Source organism: Ambystoma mexicanum, chromosome 7p (assembly GCF_040938575.1).
Source record: "Ambystoma mexicanum isolate Mex_15411 chromosome 7p, UKY_AmexF1_1, whole genome shotgun sequence".
Taxonomy (NCBI): domain Eukaryota; kingdom Metazoa; phylum Chordata; class Amphibia; order Caudata; family Ambystomatidae; genus Ambystoma; species Ambystoma mexicanum.
Window position 1 is genome coordinate 571335053 of NC_090939.1, and position 14581 is coordinate 571349633.

Here is a 14581-nt window from a genome sequence, read left to right on the forward strand (position 1 = left end):
CTTTAAAAATGCACAATTTGCATCACACTTTATCAAAAAACTCCCCCTCGGTTACTATTCAGTGTCCCAAAAGGAATGAATGGCCATTTGCAACGGTGGCCCGAGACAATTTTATGGCACAGTCCGACCCTGTGGTTAATACTGCCAGAGCCTCTTGGTTTGGGGCTACGCGCAGAAGAAGTCCTCAGGTTCTCCTGCAATGATATGTAATTGTGTGCATGGGTGTTGCGGTCCCTGGAACCGCCATACTGGCAATATGGGATACGGAAGTGGGACGGTGATTCCGTCAGTGCGAGGGCCTTGCATATCGGCCACGAGCCCCACTTCGTTATTGGAGCGGATCAGATTGAAAGGGTCATTGAATATAGCACTTTAGACATTCTGGAGGTCATTTTAAAGTATATGGTAGTTGCACACAGGGGACCACCAACACTTGCACATATAGACATTCCGGAGGTCATTTTAAAGTATAAGGTAGTTGCACACAGGGGACCACCAACACTTGCACATATGTTTGGTCGCCTTCATACAACTTTCAACTCTCTCAGAGCACAGTGTAATTGTGAAGAGTAAATCCAGGGAAACTCGCCTTTATTCTTCACTTTTACGCTCCGCTTTGCGAGGAATAAAACCTAGCCTGGAAATGTCGCTGTGCAGGAGGCATTTCACAATGGATCTCTGTGGAATCGTACTTCCCTTTACCAGGTCCAAATGCAGGGCGTTTGCCATAGGAATGCTTTAGTTGTACGCATGCCTGCAGGTATAAAACTGGGTGCTCCTCCAAGACGCAGGAGGAAAGGGAAGGGAGGGTTCGGGGGGGGGTGGGGGTGCAAACCCTGCTTTGCTGCCCTCCTATACCGCGGCAATAAAGAAGTGCTTTTACACTTTCAGTTTGCACTCCACTCTATTGAAGATGACCCCTTTTATGTAACCAACAAATTGCACTGTGCAATTCTTCATCTTTTTAGTCTGTGGTGTTACTTTGATGACCTCTGGCATGGCACACCTGTCTGCATGCATGTATAATCTGACAGCCATCATTCGAGTGACCTTGCTTTGAACATATCGGTGAGCCATCTGTTAAAAGCGTGGGTTGTGCCTTTAGGCAATAAACCCCTGTAGTTCGCAGGAGCTTTCACTGTCGACTCTAAGAAGTACAGGAACAACGCTGTAGTTCTTCTGTGAGTGGTGGTACTCGCACTAGCTAAAGTGCAACTCTGCACACTGACTACACACGATTGCGTGACTCCCATACTTGTATTTGGGGAGCTTGGCACCTCTTGATTCCACACCAATCGAAGCAGTGGTCATAAGTAAGGCAGATAACCTGATTACATGTTACCTGGTGATTTGTACAGAGAGAGTAAAACGTGGGCCATTCTGAAATAGTCCTTAATACAAAGCTGGGCAATGGGCCTGTTTTATACTACCCTATCCAAGACTCTGAATTTCTCCCCACAGATTGCTGTGTACTCTGGCGCCTCAAACTCCCTTCTTGGGGGGATAAAGCCTGAATTTGCTCACTTTGGAACCGATGGCTTGGGAGACACCGGAGAATCTGCCAGTGTTGGACTCGAACCCTTGCAGAAAGAACATGCTGTGAATGCTCTTGTCCGGATTGTTAATGAGCATGTTGGAGAGGTAAGGTTCAAAGAAAAGTTCAGAGGACATGGTGGCTAGTTAGAAATTACAACTCTCAATCAAATCAAACAAAGAGCTCATCAGTGAACAACCTCAAAAGTAACAGGGCCTCATTACGAGTTTGGAGGCAGCCATACCCTTAATAAGGGAATGGCTGCCTCCAAACTCGGTTTTGGTCTGGGCCATTCCGACTTTGGAGGGCCCGGTATTTCCCCATTCAGGGAACCCGGACCATCCCCATTCCCATTTGAGCCCCCATAGGGCTCAATGGGAATGGGGAGCATGCTAACAACGGGCCCATTAATAGCTCCCTGGTCCCCTCGGGGGACCCGCAAAGGACGTGGAGGGGACCTCGTAATGAGGTGGTACGGTGTTAACGGCGCCGGCACCTTTACTGGCGCCGTTAACCCCTTACCGCCTCACTTGTAATGAGGCCCACAGTCGTGAGCCTGTTCTGGCCACAGCCTTCCAAGGCATCTAAGAGTGTCACATAAAGCACTCTTGTGTTCTGACCACATGTATATCCCATAGATCTCTTAATTTATATTCAAATAACAAACTTCATATTCATGGAAACAATTTCAATTTATGACACGCTGATCACAGATCAATAAGTCTTCATGTACTCGGCCGGGATTCTCCATCCGTGGGATTCTTTCTTCTATGGGCTTCCAACGAGGGGTAAGGGGCTTGGGGTCAGGGTGCCGAGGGTTGATCATTAACCTCAGTGGTGATCTGGTTGTCGACCGCCTTAGATAGCTCCCCTTTTGATACGTAGAAGCTATATTGATGGCTTCAGCTAGGCTCCGAAAGTGGTGTTGTCGAACGCACCTCTGTATGGAACTGGATAATGCCTCCAAGAATTGTTCCAAGATACTTATTTTGGTCATAAAGCCCATAGAGGAAATAGTCGACTGTAGCCACTTCTCCGCCATGTTCTTAACCCGGTAAAAGAGTTGCCTCTGGGTCACTCCATTTTGCAGCCTGGTGTCTCTAAACTTGATACAATAGGCTTCTTCCTCAAGGCCCAACCTTTCCAATACTGCCCTTTTTATGTCCACATATGGCATATCCAGTGTGGGATTGGCGGCTTGTTAGGCAACTTGCATTGGACCAATGAGTGGGCTGTATTGACCCTATTTATCTTGTGGCCATTGTGTGTTCCTTTCAATGCCCTCGAAATTCATGAAGAAAAATCCCAGGACATCTCCTTCCTGGTATTCCTGCAATACTGAAGATGGTATCACCGGGTGTACTCTGGTGGTGGTCACCACATCTGTGAATTGTAAAAGGTTGTCTTGGTGTTTTTCCTGTGCAATAGTCAGTTTCCGTGTAGCTGAATGGCCTGCTGGAAGGCCTGTCTGTCGGCTAGAGCCTGCTGGCTCTGTATATGCACACATTGTTGCAGTTGCTGTTGTCCATCGGTTAAAGCTTTCAATAGATTTTCCATGGGGCTTCTGAGTCCCACTTCTGACACCACTTTGTGGGAATAGCGAAGACTGGACTCCTAATGAGGTTAAATAAATGCTTTTATTGAGGATTATTGCAGTATAGGCTGGTTACATCACTCATTCGGTTTCTTCACCGTGATTCCGCTTCAGCCTCCCTCTAGGAAGAGAGTAGGCGGGGGTATAGTTTCTTCTATCCTGCTCTCTTTTCGTCACTCTGTCAGATAGGCCCACTTGTAAAAGGAGCCATCTTTAGCGTCTGACAGAAGTCGTTGACACACAATGTATCCATTGGGTCTGTTTTTATAGAGGCAGTAGTTTGGTTGGACCAATCCCTGCATGCCTTTCCCTGTGCTCCTTCCCGTCCTATTGTGTTACAGACTCCGCCCTTTATCCTCCAACCCACTTGCTGGTGTGGGCCACCATGACACCTTCCCCAGTGACCATGCTGTTTCCCCTGGCCCTACTCTTGTCAGCTCCAGTGGCATACGTCCTAGTATAGTGTCGCTCTGTTGCATTGTGCTATGGAGTCCTGAAGCTATTCTGAGGGGGCTGCGGGCTCCGGTGGTGTCGGCTTGTTTTCCGAGCGCAGCTATGGCTTGTTTTAAGCAGTCCGCATCGGAGCCGACTTTGTTACCACCTGAGGTTCGTCTCTGCAGCAACCAACCCTGTTGCACGCAGCTCCTCCAGAAACGGGTACAGCATCTCCAGTGCTGCATTGTTTCACAAAGACATGCATCTTGTCATGCAGTACTTCGATAAAATGTGCAATTCTGTAAAAATGGTGATACATTACATGCCAAATGGGTGGCTTAAAACAAAGAGGGGTTGCAATTGTCCTGCAGCCTGTGAAGCTGTTCTTGGACAGTGTCTTAACTTTTTTTTAAAGCCCTTGAACAGCGCCTTTTCGACATGAACCAAAAAAGCAACTCCTCTTTAGGACCGTGGTGGAACTCCATGGTTTTAAAGAATCAAGAACCCTTTCCTGGGACCATATGCGCTTGTAACGCACAGGGCCCAAGTAATAGGCCCGACCAAAGCCGGGTCCTTAATACCTGGCCTGGTGCCGTTATCAGCCAGTGAAGCCCCCACCTCCACCCGAACGGGTGCTTATTGCTGTTTATACCCTAGGTTTTAAATCTGTAAACTTGGGGTGCTAATAGAAATGTATTTTCTTTCAATGAATGCAATGCCTTGTGGTGTCACGCTCATTCGAACAAAATATCTAAGATGGCCGCCATTGTCTCGAAGGCCGGGCTCAATACAGGGCCCCTCTTACATGTCCATGGTGGCCAGCAGGGACATGGAGTAGCAGCAGCAGCGACTGTGAATGAATCAGGTAAGTGGGGTTTTGGTGAAGGGACAGGACATCCGAGGAGAAGGGAGGGAGAGGGGTGTGGGAGAAGATGGCAGGGCAGGGGAACCCGCCATCTGGCTGCTCGGAACATGGGTTCAGATTGTGGGATTCAGCCTGTGATCCAAGCAACCTGATTGATTGCTTCTCCCACCCTGGGTGCTAATTTTGCTTTTTGTTTATATTATTAATGCTGTAAGAATTGAGATCCCTAGTTAAAGACTTTCTGGAATGTCTGATTCTATGTATTCTAAAGCACTGTGTAGCATAGCACAATGATTGATGAAAACTGTTTTTGAGACCAAGCATATTGCCCCGAGGAAGCACTGGGGGTGAAACGCATGTAGGCAGGCAGGAATTTGGTTATTATGACTGTCACTGTATTGGCAATTTCATTTTTATTTGTAAAGTATATGTAATTCAGTAGCCATAGTAATTCATTGTATCGTGAATAATTTCTCGTACCTTCTAGGCCAGTGCAAGCTTTTTCTCAGGAGTCCACATGAAAACAGTTGTTCCAACGTGTTTCCCCAGGAAAGCCCCAGAGTCGCTCATCAAGAAACCCCTTCCTCAAAAGTCACTTATTAACAATTGAATGTTAATGCTAATTGTGTCTAAGGGTTGTTTTGAAGATTGCTGAAGTTGCAATATTGGTTGGCCTTTTTGTTTATAAAAGGACTGAAGTCAAATGTTGCTATATAAGTAAGTTATGAGACATGCTATCTCTCATAATTTACTTGATGTTCTTGCTGTGGGCACACTGACAGAGCTGTATCTGCTTTTCTTCAGATCTCGCTGGTTGCAACAGGGCCACTAACGAACCTGGCCTTGGCAGTGAAACTTGATCCCACGCTTCCCCAGAAGTTAAAGAATCTTTACATCATGGGAGGAAATTTAGAAGGTAAGGGATCTCCAGTACTACTCTGGATGTACATAAAATAATATTGGAATGCGACTGGAGGAGTGTTCAAGGAACAAAAGCGACACAACCAGTGCTGGAATTGGGCCGGATTTCGCTGGATTCACAATCCAAAAGAAATGTTACACTCGGATTACAAATTCAGGGAAACCAAAAGCCCGTGCTTGTGCTGCCACATAGTGCACCTCAGTGATCGTTTGTTGTCATGAATTGGTGACCTTCCGAGTTCCGAGCACTGCACCAACTTGTGATTTTTCGTTTGAGCAATTAGGTGGCATTTGCATCGCCTCTTAGCCAAAACTATTGCATTATAGTACAGATGGGGGGGGGAATATGCAGCTTGTAGGGGGTGTTTTGTTATTGGCCTGCCCATTGACTGCCTATAGCCATGCTGATCCACATGGCCATTCCCACCCAGTTCCTGTCCCTATCTGCCCAAAACACTTCCTCATGGGAACTCTTTAATTGGGGCTGGTGTAATAGAAATACCTTAAACAAATCTGCCTTCAGCCCCTCGATTTATAAACGCTATGAGTGTCCTGCACTGAAGTCCTGTTGAAAACAAGCATTGGCAAAGCCAGCACTTGTAGCTTTTAATAATAATAATAATAATAATTTAGCATTTATATAGCGCTACGAACCCTCAGGTATCTGAGCGCTGCTTATTATTACCCACGGTGTGTGGTGCTCATTTATCGACCTCGGAAGGATGAAAGGCTGAGTTTGGCCCTGCCGGGATTCAAACCTGTGTTAGCAGGCTCTGCACAGATGTCAAAGCGAGCGCTCTAGTCGATGTGCTATCGGACCGGCTTTTGTATAGTATTAGGCATTTGCCAGGCACTGCTATTCGATGCCCAGATACTCACACTATTTCACGCCTGCCACCATCAATGGCCAGTTAAGACCACTACGGTAGTGCCTGGCAAGTGCCTTTCCCATGCTTACACAAAAGCCCAAACTGTTGGCATTGCCAATGTGTGTTTTTTATTTTGCATTTACGCACAATAAAGTGAGATTAAAGTTACCTGCAGGCAAGGCGAGGAGTGGATAATTCAAAGTGGGCATTGTCACGTAAGAGTTACGAATGGTGGGTGTTTAAAAATGGGAGTGTGGCATAAAGCTGTGTGAGTGACACAGTGGCATGCATTTTGTATTACTGTTTCTTTCCAGAGGAGATTTTATTTGGGCTCCCGTTAATTTGCTTGTTGGTAGTTGTAAGCCTCCATTTATGATGGAGAACATAAAGCGATAATGATACTCTTTTTGCTCATCTGTATTGTAAAGTCATCTCTCAAAAATTGACTGTTATTTAAGACCTGGTATCCTTTGATTTTTAACACTTTTTACAACCCTACAGTATCACTTCTCTGGCATTAATTCACCCCCTAGCGCACCTGAAGAGGGATGGGCAAAATCACCCCTCCTCCCCCACCAATTAAGTATATAATGCGGAAGAGGAACCAAAGACATTGTGAATGTCCATGCTATTTTGCACCAATCCCTAGTGCTCCAATCATTGATAAGTACGTCAAGAGGTACCCATTTAGCCAAACCTACAGACCAGGGGCACTACAGACCCTACCCAGAGTGGATGAAGACCCTCAGGTGGCAACTAAGTAGACACCAATTGACAGTAATGAAGCCAAAGCCACTGACGTCGTTGGAGACACCACGACTTAGCATGGTTAGACAAGAAACACATGTGCCATCCGCACAATGAAACGTACACACACACTCGATTACATGAAGAACACAAATGCGCAGCTCTATAGTTGGAAGACAGATACACGTATATACTATCATTGCTTTATTATTTTGACACTAGCTTAAGCGCAGCAACCGCAAGAAGTGAGAGATCCTGAGTGAATGCTTGCAGATGCTTACTTATATGCAATTAACCTTCTGGAACTGCAAGAGCACCCATGGGACCTGACAGTCCAGTGTGACTAATATATGGAGAATATAGAGTAGCACGAACATACAGAAGCCATGAAATGACTTAGGAAATTATAGCAGGCCACCGACCCTCGGTGAGAGCTGAGCTGAATTCAGGCTGCACAGAGAAGCAAACGTGTGAAAAGGGGTGGGGGGTAGCTGCCAAGGCAACTATATACGGACAGCATTCCATTCCCTGAACGACAGTAATACCAGCTGCAGTAAAGATTAATCATTCTCCAATATTCAGAGTAACTCAGAGCTAAGAAGCCCATACACGGTCTCCGAGCACGTGACTTGTCCGACCCAGATGATGAATCAAACCGTCGCTTGGTAAAGAGGGGCGATCTCACACCGCCAGATAGAAGCTTGCAACAAAGATGTTACAGTGAAGACGAGCGTTGCATGATGTGAACGGGCACTCTCATAGTCTAAGGTGGTGAACACAGGATACAATACTAACACATAGTCTCTCTTATTACCTTGAGAAGGTACACCATGAGCTGAGAACCATTACAGATCCCAGGCCTGGGGAAGAGCAGCTCTAGCCAATCACAGTTCAGGACCCTAGGGGTGGGTGTCAATGGGTAAGAACCAATGGTAAGACCCTCACACTGCAACATTGTGTAGAGTCAGATAATTGGGGTTGGGCCAGGCCAGCCACCTGACATGAGAGAGCCAGTGAAATAACATGTATAGTGTCCACTATAGATGGACTACCACTCAATGGCCAATCCCAGAATATGATAGGTTTTCTGGTGAAAGGCCCAAGTTGTGGCATCACTCTGATATCCGGAAAGAACAAAGCTGGCCTTCGAGCCAGTAGACACTGGGAAGTTCCTGGATTTCTTCTGTCCGTGTACTGATCCCTGTTGGTTTTGGCTGTAATAAACCACAGTTTGAACTTGCTGTCTGTCTGGACCTGCGTTCCTTTTTGAGAGAAAGGTGTTGGGCCTTCCATGAGTTCTTGAGTCCGCAAACCACTAGTAGCCCCCTAACCTGCATGGGAGTTAAACCCCAACACACCCACCTCACGTCATTTTAGACGGCATCAAAGAGTTATTTTCAATTTTACAGACAGCTCCATAAAACAAATACCATTTCTGCATTTTGAAACAGCCTTTTATTGGCATGGTAACAAAGGGCATTTGTTTCGGCTGTAATGGGCAAAGGTTGTACCCATTTGAATCCGTTCCAACTATTGTAGGTTTTACAGTGTGTTAGTTCAATGAAAACGTATAAGCGAGCCAATATCGGTATGGGTGAATGAAACCAAGCATGTGTTTGTCTCAAAAACAAATGGCGTTTAGCGATGACCTGTAGTGTTGCATTCTAAAAAGAATCCCTTCGTTTTAGCAACGCTGTATTCAGCATTCTGAAAAAATGCACAGAAAGACAGTTACTGGAGTTTTACCAAACAACAATAAATTCACATACAGGCTTGAGTTGCTATGTTTCTATATATTTTTGAAAATTGTTTATTACTAAACTAACATGGCAATTTCTTTTTTTTTAATTCAGACATTGGTTGCTCATAATCAACCTTACAGAGTTAAGAAAACAAATGACAGCATTTTTATTGTGCATGACTAATATTTAACAAAATAAAGAAGATTAAAAAAAGAAAGATAAGACCAATAAAGGGAAAAAGAAAAAAAGGAAGGAAAAACAATTCAATCACTTTTCTATAAAACCCCAGGACTGGATCAATTAAGCTTGTTTGAAAAATATACCATAGAAAACTAAATAAGGTCACAGACCATAGATCAAGTCCTTCACGACCTAATGCGCACCAAACCCGCTTGGTGGAGCATCCTTGTCACAGAAATGGTCCCAACAGTTTCCTCACCCCTCGAAACGGTCTACAAAATTCTCCTGAATCTAATTAAGCAGGATTATATACAAACTGACCAAGCTACATCGACCTCTGGGTTTGTAAAAAGGGGCAAACCACCAGGATGTGCTCTCCAGTCTGTATCACATCTTCATTCTTACAGAGAGCACAACTTTTTGGTTGTTCCTCAAGTGGAGATCTAACAAGGTGGATTCCTCCCGTGGGCAACAGGTTTTGTCTAGATCTTGGAAAATGGTGACTCCAGTAGCAATTAGGGAATTTCTTTAAAGACTTAGTATGGTCCCTCAAAGGCTTGTCATAAGGTGACAAACTCTTATACAGCTTGAATGATCTCATCATTGTAATTGTTGCCATCCAGACATGTTTAAATAATATACTCTTAACAGCTATAGGGTTGCTAACAAGATGACTAGGTGTTGGATCCAATCTATCCAACACCAACTCAGTACATTTTCTAAAGTTGATCAAGGATCAAACTGTGGTTCGCTTTGAAACTTCTGCAAGGTCCTCATACAGAGATCCCGCAAGGGGAACCAACAACTTCCTGTGCAAGGTCATCCAATCCAATTGACAGCCCAACGATGTTAGTGCCAGTTTGAATCTGAGAGCAGCAATTGGAAGGCAATACGGTAAGTTGAAGGCTCACTTCCACACCCTAGACTCCACCTTGTCATACATGAAAGCTCTAGTGTTAGGGCTAATTTCCATGCTATGAAGTAACTTTGGTACCACTTTCATCCTTTAGTAGATTATCAGCGGGCAGAGCGAGAAACAGAACCAGTGTGATGATGGAAATGCATTGGATGGGTAGGCCTTCTTGTCCTCTCCCTCCTTAAACTGTGTGTTTTGCTTATTTTCTGCACAGGAATCCAGTTTGGACCTCTGGCAGTTCAGCTCTTCATTTTGTTCTCGGTGAACAGTACCCATGGATACCCTTAGGGCACCCATGAGTAGCGGTACATCCCTGTACCCCTAGTGTATGTTTTTGGGCACATGTGTGTTGCCCACAGAGCAGGGTATAGGCTGGTGGCAGCTTCTAACAGTGGCACTAGGTATCCTCCATTTTTGAGATATCCAGCCCCTGCCATAGGAATCAATGGATTCCTACACAAAGGCAAGATGGCCACTGTGGCCTCTTGGGTTCCTTTGCCTTACCCCCTTGTTTCTTAAAGTCCTGAGAAGCCCTGTCTCTGTTCCATTTCCCTGCTCTCTCCCCCAACATAAATGTGCCACATCTACTTTGGATCTTTATACCCTAACCCTCCCAGATGGGTACCCGTTCTCCCTCTCCTTCTCTTCTCTCTTTCTCCTTCTCGCTCTCCCTCTTTCCCTCGTTTCTCCTTCTCCCTCTCTCCCTCTTGGATTCTGAATCACCCATTATTCTCTCTGGTGCCCAGCATGCCCTATACAGACTTTTCACCTGAATGTCCCTCACCGCAGGGATGTGTTGAATATTTGCATTACACGTCTGCCAGTCTCTATAGCAAAAGCAAGTACTGCATATGGGTGATGTGCAAAGGTTTGGGGCCTGCTACGGAGGGTAAGGTAAGGATGCACCCTACAGTACCTAAGTGATATTGGAAAAAGGAGAACACGGATTAGGTGGGGCAGGGAGCAAAGATATAGTTTGAAGGAGTCGGACTTTGCAGCGAATGTTCGATGTGCATTAGGCCCCTCCACGTTTCCCCCAGCCCCCCTCCCCGAATCCCTGCATAATGCAATTTCCTTTGAAAGGTATTTTGTTTTCAATTCATGCATCTTTCCTTTCTGACCGGACCACACAGATTACTACACGCACGTGGAACACTTGCTCTGCAAAATATTCTATTCAACCTCAGTACAAGATGTCCATGCCACTGTCTTTAGCTTACATTATTAGAAAGGCACATTGTGTAAGGAGTTAAAGAAATATCGTCAAGATATGGCTTCTCCCACCTGAATAGCTCACAATAACGTCATTGTTTACATACTTAAAAGAGCTTTAATGGGTGGAATTGTTATTTTACCAGTTTTCTTTCAAATCATTATGCTACATTTAAAAATACAGCCACACTGGTTGCCGTATCTATTTCTACAGCAAGAAGGAGATGGCAGCGTGTCTTAGTTGGACTACAATGCTCGTGTCCGTATATTGACCTTTTCCCAAAGTAGAACGCCTGTTTAGTTTTGGCTGTAAGGTGGTGCATTACCACCATCTATGAGCCGAAACTATTGCATTTGAGTAGAGTTGGGGAGATGTAGAAATATAAGGAGGGGCACAATGATTGTGGGTGTTGTTGTTTCTCACCCCACCCATTGACTGCCTATGGCTTGCTAATTCCTGTGGCCGATCCCACCCACTTCCTGCACCTCTCCACCCAAAAAGTACCCTACTGTTATCTCTATGAGCAAGCTTTGTCAAGCCTTAGCCATCAAACTTTGCACCGAAAGTGCCTGCCAGTGTTTTTAAGAAGTCCTCTGAAAGTTAATGGTTTAATTGGAGCTGTAAACCTGCCACCGGTGTAATAGATGTCTTAACCAGGTCGGCCTTCAGCCACTTTATTTATAAGCAGTATGTGTGTCCTTCACTGAAATCCTGTTAAAACAAGCATTGGCAAAGCCAACAGTTATTGTTATAGTCCTATTCTTTTATTGTTTTGTTGGAAACTGCTCCATCTGTAATTTTCTCTTGTGACAGGTTTTCCTTAGAAACCAATACAGAATAAATAAAAATGTTAAAGCCAAAGGTTTCAGCTAGTGTATTGGTATTAGATACGTGTTTGCCAGACACTGTTATCATATGCCAGATACTTTCCCTATTTTGCAACGGTCTCCATTAATGGCCACTTATGATATGTCATTTATAACATACTGTTACACAAGTGTTTCTCAGTACTATTACGGTAGTGCCTTTCCAATGTCTACACAAAATCTAAAACTGTTGGTATTTCCAATGCTTGCTATTACAATGTTTTTTTTGCTATAGCTGACAATCAGCTTTTCAATAGTAGTACAAAACGGAACAAACGAACAACTTACTATGTACATTTAAAAATTGAGAAACATCAACTCAAACATATCACTTGATTACAACACTTATGCTGCTTCAGACCTACTTCATCATTTATAGCTCTTTTAATATAGCATTCTCTACAATATTTGACATCACCTATATTACAGTAAACCATTTGATCAATGATGCTTTCGATGGAATTAACACACAACTTTAAAACTGTATTTCAGCATTAGCTTCATCAAGTTTTAATTCATGCAAAAATGCGATAGCTCTTATGGTTACGGCCGTGGAGAAACCAGAATGAATTGTTCTCCACAATGTTTCAGATGTGGAGACCCTAAATGGTTCCATTATTCGTTTAAAATGTTTCATTCGTTGGTTTAGGAGTGCGTCACATTCGGTCAAGAGATGTTTTAGTGTCTCTACTTTATCTTCTTGATTACAAAAATGACACTTTTGATCTTGGTTAATAAGTCTGCTTCGGGCCATCACTTGGCTCGTTGGCCACAGATTAAGCCTTAGTCGCAAAAAGTAATTCCGGTGTTCTGTGGATGGAGACTTGACCAAATATCGTTCTGGAAAACTATGCTTTTTCAATACAAATAGTTCTGGATCATAATCACTATATTCAGTACATTTTATTCTCGTGTTTTCCCAATCTTGGGCAAATATCCTTACTTTTACTTGCATCATATTTTGGAGAAGTGTAGATAAAGTTACTTCTACTGATTCTAGGACTAACCTGGTTACACCATTTGATTATAAATTTGTCCTTAGAAGAGAAGACATAAGCTGCAAGTGTTCCCAATACTGTACCTGAATTCAAGGCCAATAAGCATTTCCTAAAAAGGGCTACAACAATCCAAATATACCTCCATATAAAGGGAAATCAATCCTAGTTCATGACGTATTGGTGGCAACGGTGTAGAGGCAGGAAGATGTAAGACTCTGCGCCAATACTTCCCCCCTCCAGGATCGACCAAAAACTATCATTCAGAATGGGTCGAGTTTCTGATGAATAAAGTAAAATAGGTGATACTTTTTGATAATAGTACGTCAGTATCGGAGCAATGGTAAACTTGCCATACTTTCCCTGTATGATCTTGGCTTGTTGTTTGAATGTTGTAACTTTGTCCTGTTGTATTTGTTTAAACACAAGGCTTTGTTTCGGTGTTACTATTTGCGCACCCAAGTATGTGTAGTGCTGAACCGTTTGAAGTTTTGACACTTTAAGGTTCCAAGCATAAGATATTTTTTACTATGCTTTTGACTTGCATTGAACATCATGATCTTTGTCTTTTCCAAGTTTATGCTCAAATGATTCACCTCAGTATAAGCTACCACCGCGTCCAACGCCCTCTGAAGGCCCGTAGGTGTTTTAGAAATGACAACCAGATCATCAGCATACATCAAAAATGGGATGATCTTATTAGCCAGTTTCGGAGGATCTGTGAGGATGTTTCTAAATGTCTTCCCCACATCCGAAATGAAAAAAATTAAAGGGGGCCGAGGCAATTGTACAGCCCTGCCTCAGCCCTCTAAATGCCATAATGGGTTCAGGTAATTTTCCTTCGGCCGTTAATCTTATTTATATGTTATTGTGTAGGTCATTAATGAGTTGTACAATAAGCCTTGGGCATCCCTGTTGAGTTATTTTTTTTTAGTAATAGCTCTAGTGAGACGGGGTCAAACGCTGCTCGCAGGTCTATAAAGGTCATGTATAACGGCTGTTTTACGAGTCTATGATGCTCAATTATTGATGTTAAAGTCAAGAGATTTACACACGTTCCCATCCCGGCAATAAACCCGGTTTGAAAGGGATCTCTTGAACCAGAATTTAAAGTCCATTTTTGAAATTCTCGAAGTATAAACCTTGAGAAAAGCTTGCCTGACGCGTCTAAGAATGAAACTGGCCTATAATTGCCCAGGACTGATTGATCACCTTTTTTAAAGATTGGGATAATTATAGCTGACCTCCACGTAGCTGGTATTTTATTAGTAATTACAATCTGCTTGAAGATGAGGGTAAGAATTTTAGACCATAAGACAGGGTTTTGCTTCAACACGAAATTACTCATCCCATCGGAACCCGGGGCTCGCGAATTTGAGAGCTTGTGTTTATAAAAAAACAACTCATCATCTTCCTCAATATTGAGCCCTTCATAATTTGAACATTCACTAACGAGTGGGCTGCTATCACACATTTCCTGCTGATGCATCTTGGTAAAATATGAAACCCATTCTCTTTCGTTTACCCCATTTAACTGGACTGATTTCTGTGTAGCGTTACTGCCAATTTTAATCATTGCCCATATCTGACCCGTGTTTTTGTTTAGGCTACTGCACAACATGGCTTCTCCATCTGTTTGTAGCATGTGCCTTTGATGAGAACGTAACCAATTTTTGTACTGACAGTTTAAGAAGTGCAACCTTT

The 14581-nt window shown here is 43.7% G+C and overlaps 1 protein-coding gene across 3 annotated transcripts in view; it reads left to right on the plus strand.

Moving 5' to 3' along the window:
- The window catches only part of LOC138526169 (uncharacterized), a 273227-nt gene that overhangs the window by 74224 nt on the left and 184422 nt on the right, over positions 1-14581 (plus strand). For all 3 annotated transcript variants that reach the window (XM_069636579.1, XM_069636580.1, XM_069636581.1), the window contains exons 4-5: positions 1462-1641; positions 5233-5344. In XM_069636579.1, the coding sequence (XP_069492680.1) occupies positions 1462-1641; positions 5233-5344 (292 nt within the window). The remainder of the gene's footprint in view (positions 1-1461; positions 1642-5232; positions 5345-14581) is intronic.